The sequence below is a fragment of the Nicotiana tomentosiformis genome, chromosome 2 (genome assembly GCF_000390325.3).
Source record: "Nicotiana tomentosiformis chromosome 2, ASM39032v3, whole genome shotgun sequence".
NCBI lineage: Eukaryota > Viridiplantae > Streptophyta > Magnoliopsida > Solanales > Solanaceae > Nicotiana > Nicotiana tomentosiformis.
In genome coordinates, this window is record NC_090813.1 from 149,884,197 (window position 1) to 149,900,956 (window position 16,760).

The window sequence follows — 16,760 nt, forward strand, 5'->3', positions numbered from 1 at the left end:
AAGGTACAACAGTCTGAGTGACCGGAGTGGGCACAGTTCGGGCAAATTCGAAATTCAAATTTTTTGGATTTTTTATTTGAATTTCGGATTACGAATTGGATCGAATTTAGTTTTTAAATTTTAAATTTCATAATTGGATTTAGATTTGGGACATATCCGAAAATTTAAAAAATTTATACCCTATATTTAGCCCTACCTGTTAAATTTTAGCCCATTACCCATATCACAAATACTTACCAAGTCACTGCTAAACACATTATATTTGGACATGATTTTAATATGTTGGACTTGTTAATTCTTAAGGCCATATTGGTGCTTCTATGGTGTTTCCTTGATAATGGTATCATAGCTTACGTAAATACTTTATTTGGACTTGGATGATTGTCGTGAGAGTGATGAACTATTAGGACAATTGGACATACTTTATTTGGATGTTATTTTTGTATGAAGTAGCTCAACTCGGATTTAAACCAAAAAATTCAAAATATCCAAATCGATTTATCTTAAACATAAATTAACCGATCCAATCCGAACTTATTTGGATTGGATTTGAAATGTAATTTCTTCAATCCAAAAGTCAAAAATCAAAACCGAAATTTTCATATACAATCTAAATTTCCCAAACGCCAACCCCTACAAGTGACTAGTTAACACAAATGTAGACGCTGGAACCCTTCTAAAAAGGAAGAAATTAGCATTGCCTGGTGAAATAGTTTCTGTTTGAGTCAATTTCAAACCATTTACCCATAAGCCATTACTTTAGGGTGAAATTCAAAAATAGTCAGATTTACAAGTGATAATTGAAAAATTGTCACCGTTTCAAAAGTAATCGAAATTTAGCCACTTTTCATATAAAGATAAATCTGAACGAAAACACTGTTTAAAATCCGAAAAATATTCCAGCATAATATACTGGAGTTCGAATTTTTTACATGTGAACTTCCAGCATAATATATTGGTCCAGCATAATATACTGAAAATTCATACACATATGCTCCAATCTCCAATATATTATGCTGGAACTTTCCTTGTTGCAACAAAATAGTGGCTATTTTTCAATGATTTTGCAAACGCCGACTATTTTTCAACTATCAATCCGAAAATTGACTAGCTGACGCTATTTTTACATTACTTTACATTCAACTAGCACTAAAAAGGCTACTCCTAGTACAAATGGTAGAATTATTCCAAGTATTTATGCTAGAACAACTATGTACATTTTCTATTTTCTATTCACTCATTTTTGCCTCTTCTTGTTCAAGGCCCTACAAAATGTTTCGAAGAATCTTACACCCACAACTTGTGTTTATACCAAACCAACCAATAAACACACAAATTGTGTCTTTCGAACCCACAACTTCTATCACTAACCATGATTACTTTATATATATACAACAACCCAGAATAATCCTACTAGTGGGGTCTGGGGAGGGTAGTGTGTACGCAGACCTTCCCCTTACCCTGGGGTAGAGGTTATTTCCGATAGACCCTCGGCTCCCTCCCTCCAAGAACTCCCCACCTTGCTCTTAGGATGACTCGAACTCACAACCTCTTGGTTGGAAGTGGAGAGTGCTCACCACTAGAGCAACCCACTCTTGTCAAAATTTTATTATCATTTTTTAATTTCTTTTTAGTAGCATCATCAACAGAAAATTAGCAATAGTATTAGAACTATCAGAAACAACAATGTATATATATATATATATATATTGACAAGAGTGGGTTGCTCTAGTGGTGAGCACCCTCCACTTCCAACCATATATTGTCACCTCAATTTAACCAAAGTTAACTAATGTAGTTTGGTGCAAACACCAGCGCTGTATAAGTTTTTTCGTATTTACACTACATGGTGAGAAAATTCACCCACCATGGAAACTAAGAAATGATTAAAAATGGAAACAGAGGGAGGAGGGGGAGTTAGAGAAGTACACAAGACTTGATTTCCAGTTCTTGCTCAATTTTATTACCATTTTTTTACCTTATTCCTATTCTACAGTTATTTCCAGTATAGCAGTAAGTCTGGGTTTCTTGTATCTCTTTAGAAGCAGAGAAGAACATACAACACTTACAGATGACATAGCCATGCATGCACCAGCTACCCAAGGTGGCAACTTGAGCTTTGTTAAAGGAAAGAAAACACCAGCAGCCACTGGGATTGCAATCACATTATATGCCATGGCGAAGACATAATTCCATCTAATACGGGAAAATGTCTTCCTCGACAGATCTATAGCTGTGATAACATCCTCCAAGTTGCTCCTCATTAACACGTATTCAGCAGCTTCTATTGCGATATCAGTCCCTGCTCCAATTGCCATACCGATATCAGCAGCAGCTAATGCAGGCGAGTCATTGATTCCGTCACCTACCATAGCAACTACATTTCCTCCCTTTTGAAATGAACGGATGACCTCAGCTTTTCCTGCAGGCAATACTTCTGCTCTAACATCATGAATGCCAACCTGCAATGCAAAACGACAAGCAAAGCTACTGCATTTAATCTACAATTTGTAGCCTATCTAAGGATAATTGATAAACTGCATGTGCATGGAATAAAACTCAAATGGTACGGCATCTATACAATGCCTTGTAACGAAACTCAATGATACTGCAACCCCTGTTTTAGCAACTGACCTCAGCAAACTGGCTACATCATGTGGATAACTATCTGTCTATCTCTGTACTTACCTCGTAGCAGTCGCACCTTCCGCATCACTCTCACATATGGTGGATTCTCTCAAATACCAACAGTTCAACAAAGACAAGGAATCAATGGCCACAAATTACCATAAGCATCATTACAGCTGTTTAAGAAGAACAGGCATGTGAACTTTGCTCAGCCTTATTACAGGAAGTCCATAGCTGATGGAAGTCAGCTATAGCACATAGCTGTGAACAATTTTAAGTTTCAAAAGGGTGGGCCTTATTTTTCAAGGTATAGCTGCACTGATGGCTTAATATTATTAAGATGCAAGTCAAACATGGGGAAAATGGAAGGAAGAGAAGTAGAAAAGCAAAAGACTAGTTCCAGGAATTGAACTGAGGCATCAGTTTCTCTGTACTCCATTGGCAAATTAATATTACATTGCATATACACATTTGTATTATCAGTTTGAATTAAGATACAGACCTCCTTAGCAACTGCACGAGCTGTTCTCCAATTATCGCCAGTGACCATGACAGGTTTGACGCCCATTTTCAGGAGCCCCTCTACAACAACAGCTGCTTCTCTCTTCAGTGGGTCTGCTATCCCGATAGCACCTACGATAGCACTATCTCGTGCGACAAGAATGCCAGTCCTGGCGCTTTCTTCCATCTCTACAACAAAACGTTCTACATTGGAAGGTATGGTTATCCCGTTTTCTGTTATCAGCTTCCGGTTACCAACCTGTCACAGAAACATAAGAAATCATCACTATTTCCTGATTACAGAAAGCTTCTCTTCCTTTCCACAAATCTACACATATCAATGAACTCACCAAGATCCATTTCCCTTTTATGAAGCATTGCACGCCTTTTCCAGGTAAGGCAGAGAAATCTGAGACATCATGAAGCCATCCAGAGAACTTGTCTTGTTCACTGTTACTTTGAGACTCCTTGGTGTCAAAAGGTTCGTCAAAGAAATGGAAATGGCGAGAATACTCCAGTATGGCTTTAGCCAAGGGGTGTTCACTGCTAGCCTACATATAAAGCATATTTTTGTAGTTGATGTTAGAAAGTAGTTCTTGGAACATTACAGCTGGTTTAAATGAACCGCATTGCCATATTGGACGTAAACATCATAGCAACAAATGACTGCCTTAGCGAGAAAAAAAAGGCTGCTAAAAGCTCGTTCTAGAAATCAGTTAGTGGTTTATGAAGGAAGAAAAGGAAGGAAAAAGAAAGAGAACAGAAATCTCTTTGTTTTAATGTTGTGTGCTCTTCTCATTATTTTAGAAGTGACTGCTCTTTGTTAACAGTATTTTACTTTCTTACTTATTTTTTCATTTAGAAAGCAGCATATAGATAGTATCAAAAGAGAACAAGGGAAAGGTGAGGAAACTAGCTTGAGGATTTGAATGTACCTCCGCTGAAGCTACAAGTGTAAGTAATTCTCCACGATTCATTTCTGTGAAAACTTTTACTGTCGTAACTGTAGCCTTTCCCTGGGTCAGAGTACCTGTTTTATCGAATATCACATATTTAATCTTCTGTGCCCTCTCTAATGCATCTCCTCCTTTTATCAGCACACCATTACTGGCACCAACCCCTGTTGCAACCATAACAGCAGTGGGAGTGGCCAAACCAAGTGCACATGGACATGCAATCACCACAACTGATATTGCAAACATGAGAGCAAACACGAAATAATTGCCATTTTCTGGCAGCCATTCTTCTGGATAGCCTCCAAGAAGCCCAGCAACATACCTGGTGAGTGTAATAACTTATCCAGTATTAAGGCACACAACAAGAAAATTATTGGTGATATATTATGGCATAGCAGACAATTGCAAATTGAATAGTTAAGAGAAGAAGCTCACCATCCCAAGAACGTAAATAAAGACAAAGTTACAACTGTAGGGACAAAAATGCTTGCAATCTGAAAGTCAAAAGATAACCATAATGAGAAAATTCTGGCGGCTCACAACATGAAATACAATGCTAGATCAAGAATTCAACTACAAATTCAAAAATCAAAAGAGGCAAAGATAAAGAAGTGAAGACGCTCGTTGACACTTTAAGTACTACTTAAGATATGCTACTGAAGCTGTATAAGCTCGAACCCTGTAACAAATTCACCCTTTTAAGTGGTTCCTTTATCATGCACTTACCAGATAAAATTCCAGTAGCAAGAAAAGACAAGGACGGCAAAGGATACAGTTTAGGTTCAACTAATGAATTTCTTTATTTCAGTTTGCTTATTGTTTCTTGACCACTAAGATATGCTATTGAAGTTGTATAAACTCCAACCTGCAACAAATTCACTCTTTAAGTTGTCCCTTTATCACACACTTCTTAAATAGAATTCCATTAGCAAAACATGACAAGGACAACGAAGGATAGAGTTTGGCCATGCCCATTGATGTACAAAAAATCGATGTTCAATTTAGTGGTCAAGTAAATAAGCAAACTGAATAAGAAATTTACTAGTCGAACCTAAACTGTTATGATTTTCAGCTACTTAAGCTGTTGGAAATTCAAATTGGCAATCCAATATTTGATGTGGTCAAAAAAATAAATAGAAACATGCTTCGCCCAAAGCATCAAACTGCAACAAGCACTTTACAGATCCAGGAGGATAATAGCAGGACAGCATATAAGAAAGCAGTCATGCAGATAGAAAGAGTAAAACAATGACTCTGACTAAGTAAGGAGATGAGTTTTTTTTCTCATCTATTTTCAATACCACAGCTCTAGACTTGTACCACTACAACATTTAGATAGGAATGCTGGGAGAACATCTGACAGCATAGATGAACTGTATGTAATGGAAAGAAAGGAGGTTTGTAGTTCCTATATGGACATTCTTAGACTTATTCAATTATTCATAAGTGCTTTTCCAAGGCCGTCAATCATTTGTCCTAGAGCAAGCAAATATAATAAAGTTCAACACCACTAAAACGGTTAATTTGCACAAAAGTCATGACACTATTTTGACAAAAGATATGACAAATAATACTCACATAGTCAGCGAACTTCTGAATAGGAGCTTTTGACATCTGTGCTGTCTCGACCAGCGATATAATCTGACTCAAAACTGCGTTAGAGCCAACTTTTGTAGCCTGTATGTGAAGTGAACCATGTAAATTTATTGTACCTCCAATGACTGCTGAATTGACCTCCTTCAGAACAGGAACAGATTCTCCAGTGACTATACTCTCGTTAACATGACTTGAACCCCATACAACGACACCGTCTACTGGAACTTTTGCACCAGGGAGCACTCTAAGAATATCACCAGGTTGAATCAACAAAGCATCTATTTCTCTTTGTCCTATGACTCTTCCACCTAAAGACAGATTAAACATAACTTCAGTGACAGTCCTTTGTTATCAACATTGGTTTTTGCGTTTTGGTAAAAGTTGTTGGTTGTTTTCCTACGTTTGCCAGTAGTATATTGCAACTCTGACAGAAAAAACCTGATAGGTACTATTATTGAAACACTAAAAGAAATTCTGAATACTTGTACCTTTATCTTTGACAAGCAATGTAGCAGCAGCTGGAGTCAGTTCCACGAGCTTTTTGATAGCATCTGATGTCTTTCCTTTTGCAAGAGTTTCCAAGTACTTTCCCAGAAGTACAAATGTTATTAACATGGCACTTGTTTCAAAGTAAGTGGGAGACCAGAATCCAGAAATTGCACCATAAAGTAGCGCATATACAGAGTAAACATAGCAAGCTGTAGTTCCCACTGCAACTAAGACATCCATGTTTGTGGAACCATTTCTAAGTGCTCTTCCTGCTGCAACGTAAAAACGCTTACCAATGACAAATTGGACAACAGTCACTAAAGCCCACTTTAGCCAATCACCCATTAGGAAGGGACCGCACTGCCAAAGTAATAAAGCATAAAGCAGAGGTATGTGAGGGCAGACGACTCGCATGAGAAATAGAGGAACCTGGCACAAATATATAGATGTTAGATAACTAAAAGTCTAACAACTGAATGGAGACAAAGAGGATGGACACAGTTTTAACTGTTAGCAGCACCGGGAGTCGATTCCAGCATATAATAGGAAGTTACAAGCACACATTTCTCATTCAACGATTTCCAGATTAGCATCTGGCTTAAAAGAATTAACATTAAGGATAAGGAGTCTTATAGTTTGAAACTCCAAATTACATAAATTTTTAATGATGGTGGTGGCAGACAGGATATTTCCCTTTCTTGCAGGGATAGCAACTCTCAGCCTAGTTTTCATTGTACAGAAACCATACTTATCGGTTAGAAGTCTCCAATAGAACATTTAAGTCATGCCCTTCCAACCTTCCTGCACCATCCGGAGGAGAGGGGGAAGGGATAGGCCGGCACTAGAGGAGGGAGGTAAAAACCAGAGGAGAGGATTGCAGTTCTAGAACAGTAGCGAAAAGGGTAACTTACACTGAGAGACAAACTTGCTGTGAATAGCCTAAACATGCTTGAGGATTCTTCAAGATCTCCAGAAGCAATTCTTGTGTAAGGGTTCTTAACAAGCAACTTAAACTTTCCACCACTTCCTCCCTCAATACCATCAACTAAGGATCTTGAGCCAAGAACCTCAGGATCAAAGACAACTTCTAGTTCTCTTGATATCCTATCGAAATAAAACTGTTTGACACCATGCAACTTGGAAAGAATGCCTTCTAACAACTGCGTATCCATCTCAGCAGATACTCCAACCACCCCAAGTACAATCTTGTCCTGCTCACTGCTCTGTGCAAAGGAAGCTTCAAAACCAGCATCTTCAACTGCATTCACTATATCGTCTTTACTGATTATGGATGGATCATATTCAACCTCGCCTAGTGATGTAGCCAAAGCAACTACTGCCTTTCTTACTCCTGGAAGCTTTCTTAGGATACCTTCAACAGAATTTACACAAGCTGCACATGTCATACCACCAATCATGAACTGTCCTACTACAGTTCCATGTTGGTTTGTGCAAGATGCACTAGGTTCTTCAAGAAGCTCTGTCTCGAACCTAGCATCTTCTATAGCAATTTTAATCTCTTCATCCTGAAAATAAAAGGGGACAATGGTTTGATATTTGCATCTAGCTGCTAATATACACCATTAAAAAAAATCATGATGGTGTTTGACAATGCTAACAGTAGGACAAAGCACTGCCACAATCTCAGCAAGAACCAGCCAAAAGCACAAATATTTATGTATTTACTAATAACAGTTTTATGACAGAACAGATAGTCATGCCATTCTTTCTTAGGTTAACCAGAGAATCCCATGGGTGTCCTGACTATTTTCCTTCTCCTTTCCATATTTTGAAACTGAAATCCAGACAAGAGTACCATATGGAACTAAAAGGTGCCAGTCCAACAATCTAAGGAACTGTTAAGTGATAATTCTAACAGGGAATTACAAACTTGAATATAGCTGAATTTCCTTGATTTTAAACCAAAAGACACATCAGAAAGCTAAAACATGACTAATACGCACAGTCAAACCCAAGCAAATTAAAATGCAGATGATAAATTAAAAGAAGACCACAAAGAAGGCATCTCAAGATCAACCTACGCACATAATTTTTAGCTTTAACTATTGAGATATTTTAAAAGTCTATCCCATTTCACTTGTTTGTAGTCATAAATATATTCAATTAACTACGTCTCAATCCCAAATTAGCAATGTTTTGCAGTCATATGTTCATCAGGTATAAATTCTACATACCAGAAAGTATACATTAAGAATGAACAAGTAACTGACACTTGCTAGAAGCAAAAGAGAATTCAATTCCGTTGCATATCAAACTTAGAAATGAACTGCTCCATCAAGGCCAACGACGTACTTCCACCAATAGAAAAAGAGGGTGGCAATCTAGTTAACAGTCCATTGAGAGAGACAATTGTAACTTAGTACTCCCTCTGTTTCAATTTAGGTTGCGTAGTTTGACTAGGCACGGAGTTTAGGAAAGAAAGAAAGACTTTTGGAACTTATGGTCTTAAACATGCCACGAGTAGTGGCTATAAAAGCATGTCATTAATAGTAAATTGAGAAGTTAAAAGTCAAATAAATTCCAAATATAGAAAGTTGTCATTGTTTTTGGAATGAACTAATACATAAATAGTGTCATATAAATAAAGCAGAGGGAGTATCAGCTTCTCGTTAATTTGCAACCCCATGACCGAATATCAGTTTGTGTTATGAGGTCCATTTCATGCGCCACCCACAGCAAAGCAAACCACAGTTAAGTAATATAATCATGAAGCTGAAAAAGGAAAAATATCATCACATAGGCAAATCACACAAAGATCCAAGCTTAACAACAAACCCACTAAAACCCCCCAAAAGAATTAGGAATTAATGCCAACCCATGTCCCCAAAAAGCATAAAGATTGCAATAATGCTAAAACCTGAACTTAAAATTCCTAATTTATTCAAAACCCCACAAAAATAATGATAAAGGAAAAAAACACAACTAAGCAATTAAGCTGAAACAAGCAATGAAGAGATAGTCAACCTTGACCAAATTAGGATCAAAAATAACATCAGCCTTATTCTGAAGCAAAGCAACAGACGCTTTAAAAACACCATTAATCCCCATCAAAGCTTGCTCAACAGAATTTGAACAAGCTGCACACGTCATACCCGAAACTCTCACTTGAATCCTCCTCAAATTATCGTTCAATTTATCGGAATTCTCTTCGTCATAAGCATCCAATAATCTGACTTCCTCAAAGGCGCCATCTCCGGCAGCCGTCAACTGCACGTCACTCATTGTAGGAGCCATCTAATACCCACGGGAGAATCACATGTATGTAATAATGATTTTTTGTACAGAGTATAATATATGCATATGCATATGAAAATAGGGATCATGGAAGTGGGAAGACATCGAATTTGTAAGTATGGAAAATGGAAAAGCAAAAATAAAAAGGATAAAGAGTAAAGGAGAGAGAACATTCATTAATTGACGAGAATATCCTTGTGCTTTGGAAGAAATATATGGAATTTGTACTTGCCTTTGGGTAGTATTGTGAAACAAAAAGTAAGCATCTAGTGTTAATTGCTCCGCCATTGAAGTTAGCCAAAATTATGTGATTTGCAGTGTCGTTATCACAACATAATAGTTATTTCGTTCTATCCTGGAAGAATTAATCTGAAATCATGGGCAACTGTGAGAGGATTAAATTTCTTAAAGAGACACAAGAAACTTATGGGCTCGAAATTTTCTGATTTTTTGTTTTCTCAAACTAACGTCTTCTGATTTTTTTGGTTTTTGAATATAGAATATTAACAAGCTTAAGGAATTAACTATAATTTTGTGTTCATCTTACTTTCTACTTTGGGAAACTAAAATCCTAGTAATTTTTTACTCCCGCGTTGGAGATTAAAATCTTCGAATTTTCTACTCCAGTTTGAGATTAAAGTCTTTGTGACTCTCTACTCAATCCGAGATTAAAATCCTTATGATATTCTACTCGGTTGTGTGTATACAGTTTGAAGATATAAAAACTTCATCGACTTACTAATTTTAGTTGTATCAATTTCTTTTACAGGAAAATGACAACAAATACAGAACAACAAAATAGTTTTGTTACGATTATTACTATTGCAATGACGACTGTGTCTTCAAGTCGCACAACGCTTGCACCGGTGATCGCACCAGCAGAAAAGCCCAAAATAATTTCGGCGTGGATTTCAAGCGCTGGCAGCAGAAAATATTCTTCTACCTAACCACACTCAGTTTGCAGCGCTTTATCAACGAGGACATTTCAATCTTGGCTGAAGAAATTTCGGATAATGAGCGGTTTGTGGCACGGAGGCATGGAAGCATTCAGACTTCTTGGCAAAAGTTATATCTTGAGTTGTTTGGAAGATGGCTTGTACAATGTTTATAGTATCATAAAAACTTTGAAAGAATTGTGGAATAATCTTGAAAAGATGTACAAGATGGAAGATGCTGGACTTAAAAAGTTTGTTGCCGCAAAGTTCTTGGACTTTAAAATGGTTTACAGCAAGTCTGTCATAACTCAAGTCCAAGAACTGCAAGTCATCGTTCATGACCTTCTTGCCGAAGGTATAAATTGAATCAATATTTTTATTAAAGATATTGATTATACTACTAATTATAAATTTATGATTGTAGGTATGGTCATAAATGAAGCATTTCAAGTTGCGGCATTTATTGAAAAGTTTCTTCCAATGTGGAAGGACTTTAAAAACTACTTGAAACATAAGCGCAAGTAGATGATACTTGAAGACCTTATTGTTCGCCTAAGGACTGAAGAGGACAACAAGGTTGCAGAAAAATAATCTCGTAGAAACTCAATAATAATAGGAGCAAATATTGTTGAGGAAGCTTCAACGAGCAAAAAAAAACGTCGTCTCGACTAAAGATTATCCAAGCAAAAAGAAGTTTAAAGATAATTACCACAATTGTGGAAAGGTTGGACATAAGGTTGATGACTGTCATGCACTAAAGAAAGACAAAAATAAAAGCCAAGTAAACATGATTGAGAAGGACGAAGAAATGGACAACTTGTGTGCCATGCTTTCTGAATGCAACCTGACAGGAAATTTTAAAGAATGGTGGATTGATTATGTGGCCACTCGTCATGTTTGTCCTAACAAGGAGTTGTTTACTTCTTACGCTCCAGCTGGACCAGACAATATAGTTTTTATGGCAAATTTCTCTACTGCAAAAATTGAAGGAATGTGCAAGATAATTTTGAAGATGACTTCTGGCATGATTGTTACTCTATACAATGTCCTTCATGTTCCTGAAATGCGAAAGAATATAGTCTTAATATCACTTCTAGTCAAGAACGACTTTAAGTGCATTTTTGTTTCCGACAAGGTTGTAGTTAGTAAGAATGAAATGTATGTAGGAAAATGTTACCTTACTGAGGGCCTTTTTAAACTCAATGTAATCGCCATTGGTATGAATAAAATTTTAGATTCTTCTTACTTGCTTGAGTCAAATAATTTATGGCATGAACCACGTCAACTTCAAAACTCTGCGAAAAATGATTAATTTAGAAGTATTGCCTAAGTTTGAATACAATAACTCGAAATGTCAAATATGTTGTGATGACCCAAAATCTAACTATTCGTGATGGCACCTAACCTTATCCGCTAGGTAAGTCAAATAACAACAATTCGATTTAATTAATATTTAACTGACTTTAATACACTCCCAAAGGACTGATAGTACAAATCATGAGCTTCTAAGATTAGAATTTATAAAGTTGATGTGAAATAAAAATACGTCATCTGTCTGAAGTATACATGAACAGATTAAAAATTCTAAAGCTACCATGAACAAGAGGCAGTAATGACTGGAACGCAGGTACATCTTCATATCCAGCTCCCACCGTACGCAGCTACATCAAAAATCTGCACACAAGGTGCAGAAGTGTAGTATGAGTACAACCGACCTCATGTACTTAATAAGTAACAAGACTAACCTTTGGGATGAAAGTAGTGACGAGCTCCACAGGTACAGTCTAATATAGAAATAATAGTACATAAATGTAGGCATGCTTTCAAGTTCAATAGTTAACTCAGAACAAATAAAATAGATCAATTCTAAATGATATGAGGAATGTGACTTCTCTATATCTACATGCCAATGTAGATGCTGTATGTGATGCACCTCGGTGAAAATCTCGTGCACGCACAAATCTCAAAATACTCAATCACTCAGTACTGTTTATGGCCAATCCAGCTCAGGGAAGATCCATCCCGTATATATACACATCAACTGACAATCAGTCAATCAGTACTGTATAAGGCAATCCAGTCATGTGGAAGATCCATCCTCAGATATAAATGATTCGGACAAGATCCATATCCAGGGAAGATTCATCCCTCAATATAAATGATTCGGGAAAGATCCATGCCAGGGAAGATCCATCCCCAAATATAAATAATTCGGACAAGATCTATGTCCAGAAAAAAATCCATCCCTCAATATAAATGATTCGGGAAAGATCCATGCCCAGGAGAAGATCCATCCCCAAATATAAATGATTCGGACAAGATCCATGTCTAGGGAAGATCCATTCCTCAATATAAATGATTCGGGCAAGATCCATGCCCAAAGGAAGTCCATCCCCAAATATAAATAATTCGGACAAGATCTATGTCCAGGGAAGATCCATCCCTCAATATAAAATCAATCGCGCTCACTGTGGGGGGTGCAGACTCCAGAGGGGCTCCTTCAGCCTAAGCGCTATAATAGCCAGATCCAGATATAAATAAATAAAACATGTTGTGGCGTACAGCCCGATCCCATAAATATCACTCAAAATCTCCAGTCTCTCAGGCTCTCAATGACATAAAAATTAACCCGACATGATGATATGATGTATCAATGAATGATAACAAAGACTGAGATATGATATGCAAATAATAGATGTGATTGAGTACAAACTTACAATTCAAACAAGTAATTCAATAGCAATAAGACCTCTGTGGATCCCAAAATTGTCACGAACCAAAATCCTGCCACAGACATCGTGATGGCACTTAGTCTGTAAGACTAGGTAAGCCGATTATAATAATAATTCAAGCACATTTATATATATATATATATATATATATATATATATATATATATATATATATATATATATATATATATATATATATATATATATATATACCAATATCGAAAATAATTACAAATATAAAAACCTCCCAAAACTAGTAATACTGAGTCACGAACTCTAACTGAATACATAAAATGATCTCAAGGATCGAATACTCAATACTGTTTGATTGATAATTAACAGTACAATAAAATGAAAAGACTTCAAGGGACTGCGACGATCAAGCAACTCTACCTTGAATCCTTGCGATCACACTTTAACTTTGTCCGAGTCCGATAGCTCCAATACCTGGCTTTGCACAAAAATAAGCATAAGTATAGTATGAGTACACCACGGTCGGTACCCAGTAAGTATCAAAACTAACCTCAGTGGAGTAGTGACGAGGTACAGCCGAGACACTCACTAGTCTAATAACCTGTGCAATGAAGTATACAAAAATAATCGGAAACAAATAACAATGATGGCAACAATAATCAACCAGTGATATACACAGCAGGGTGACAATAACACCATAAATATTGCGCAACAAATAATGAATACAAGTACAACTAATTAATAAAGTCCTTCCAATATAAATCTTTCGCCTATATATTTTTCAAATAGAAATCTTCAGGATATAATACTTTCAAATAAATCTCTTTTAAATAAATATCTTTCAAATCTCTTTCAAATATAATTCCTTCAAATAAATATCTTTCAAATAAAATTCTTTCAAATAAATCTCTTTCGAATAAAAGTCACCCTATGACACATCATTTCAAAATCATAAAATACGGGTCTCAACCCACTTTCATATTTTCACGACACCTCATGCCAATTTATCTATCACAGCCACACGGACAAATCACGTGCCAAATATCATCATCATTTAACCACGGCACCTCGTGCCCACATTTCATATTACAACTGCACGGATAATTCACGTGCCAATATCATCATTATTTACTCACGGTACATCATGCCCACATTTTATATCACAACTGCACGGACAGTTTACGTGCCAATATCATCATTATTTATTCACGGCACCTCGTTCCCATATTTTATTTCATAATCCGCCTAGCGATAACCACATGCTCCCAATTTCAACATAGATCGGACTATTATCAATTTACCAACAACAAGATAAATTGCACAAGGTATAAAAATAAACATAAGAAAAATTACAACATCATATGAAAATTACCAACGCAATAACCCCATGTCATCACATATCATCCCTGACAATAGCCACCCTTATCTCTCCTATAGCTACCCTTATCACTCCTATAATAACATCCCTTATCCCTTCGCCCTGACAATATCAATAGCCACCCTTATCGTTCATATAGCTACCCTTATCTCTCCTATAGCCATCCTTATCGCTCCACCCAAACAATATCCCAACACACATAACAACAGTGAAATGCCACCCTTATACCTACATAATATCAATAGTGAAATGCCACCCTTATATCCTCAAAATAATAACTCAAATAACACAACAATTTACATGGAATATTATCAGGATAACATAACAAAATCAATTCATATCACAATCTACCCAATGGCCACAACCAATTTCAAAGATATAACAAAATCAATTAATTTCACAACAAATAGCCCAAGCCTCCACACAATGTGTATAAAACCTCAAAACAACAACAGAGATGGAAAATACTCAATATAGGGCAACGCCTTTATTAATCCAAATTCTTGATAATTATATAACACCTTGATTTAAACTTATTTTATTAATTATTTGCAGATGGAAAATCCATAATATAATTATTTTCAGGAAATATCAAATCACCAAACTCACGGAATTCACATAAATATACAAGCAATAACCACATCAAATTGTCATATAAAAATAAATTCAACAAATGCGAATTGAGGCATGGCAAATAGTTGATTTAATAAATGCCAACAATTATCCAATTTACTACACAATATGCCTAAGACTTTAACCCAATCAATTTTGCACATATAAGCCCGAGTACGTACTCGTCACCTCGTGTACACGGCTTTTTACATTTCACAAATGGCACATAAGACTCGATGCCTAAGGGGTGATTCCCCCACTCAAGGTTAGGCAAGATACTTACTTTTTTTTGAAGTTAGACCGATATTCTAAAATTGCCTTCTTGCTTGAATTGACCTCCGAGCAGTTAAAATTTATCCAAATTAATTCAATTCAGTCAATACTAATTATAGAAATTAATTCCATATGAAAATACTAATTTTCCAACAAAAATCCAAAATTTAACTCAAAAATGGCCCATGGGGCCCACGTTTCGGAATCTGATGAAACTCACAAAATCCGATAACCCATTCAATTACGAGTCCACCCATACCAATTTTATCAAATTCCGATAACAACTCGACCTCTAAATCTAAAATTTTCGTTCTTGAAAAGTTTTACAAAAATCTTGATTTCTTCCATTTAAATCCGAAATAAATGATGAATATAACCATGGATTTACGAAATATAATCACTTTTGGATATAGGACACTTACCCAAGTCGAAGTCGTGAAGAAATCCTCAAAATCGCCTAAGAACCGTGCTCCAAAAATCTAAAACGAAATGAAGGAAATGACCATTTTTGGTTCCTTAAGTTTCTGCTCATCCGTCACTAAAAGCCCATTTTCCGTCACTAAAAGTCCATTTTTCGTCACTAAAAGTCCATACTAGAACTTACTTGCACCAGCAGTTATTCTTTTTACTAAAAAGGCTCTAACTGCATCATACGAACTCGAAATCCGACGATTCTTATTCCTATGAGTCACAAATAATAATACGAACCTAGTCGTTCAATCGAAACTCAATTCGAAGCTCATTTGTTCAATGAGATATCAATTTTGCTCGTTAAACAATTAACTCATATTTTGCGCCTAAAAACTCAATCACGACTTGATGAAATTAGACCAAACTTTTCAGATCACTCATATAATTCATTATCAAAATCCCGGAAGTCTCCAAATCAAATTTCAATCTCTAGATTTAAAAATGGACCTTGGGATCATTACATGCGTATGCTGAAAACATCAAACTCTTCCAAAACTCTTCCTCGATAGTCTATAGTATATCAACCATAACTTCTTGTAATCAACTCCAACTGCCAAACAGTTTAAATATCTGCAAACTAGATAGAGAGGGCTACAACTTTTATGTTTTTCTCATCGTTAAACTCCTTATAGATTGCGAGATATAAGCTCCCAAAGTTAGCCTTGTGCAACAGAAATTTCTGGCGATGCACACTGCTGTAGCCAAAATCTGCAGTACCAACTTCAGTTAATCAATCATAACTTTTTGTACAAATGTCCGAATGATGAATGATTTATCATTATGGAAACTAAAATCAAAGATCTACAACTTTCATGTTTTGAAAATTTCCAGATTCCTTATATATTTCGAGATATAAGCTTTCAAATTCATCTCTATGCATCAGAAATTTTGCACATTGCTGTCAAAAAAACCAGCAGTTAAAAATGATCTGAAACCACTCCGAAACTCACCCGAGGCCCTC

At 36.2% G+C, this 16,760-nt stretch overlaps 1 protein-coding gene across 1 annotated transcript; it reads right to left on the reverse strand.

The window, feature by feature from the left end:
• Nucleotides 1–1,936: 1,936 nt before the first annotated feature.
• Nucleotides 1,937–9,647, reverse strand: LOC104093565 (copper-transporting ATPase RAN1-like). Its single transcript, XM_009599326.4, has 9 exons — nucleotides 9,156–9,647; nucleotides 7,082–7,696; nucleotides 6,170–6,599; nucleotides 5,664–5,989; nucleotides 4,521–4,579; nucleotides 4,065–4,407; nucleotides 3,480–3,680; nucleotides 3,131–3,388; nucleotides 1,937–2,462 (listed from the first exon to the last, which is right to left on the reverse strand). Exons 1-9 carry the CDS (start codon nucleotides 9,423–9,425, stop codon nucleotides 1,986–1,988), a joined length of 2,979 nt encoding a protein of 992 aa, XP_009597621.1. The 5' UTR covers nucleotides 9,426–9,647; the 3' UTR covers nucleotides 1,937–1,985.
• Between the last annotated feature and the right edge of the window lie 7,113 nt (nucleotides 9,648–16,760).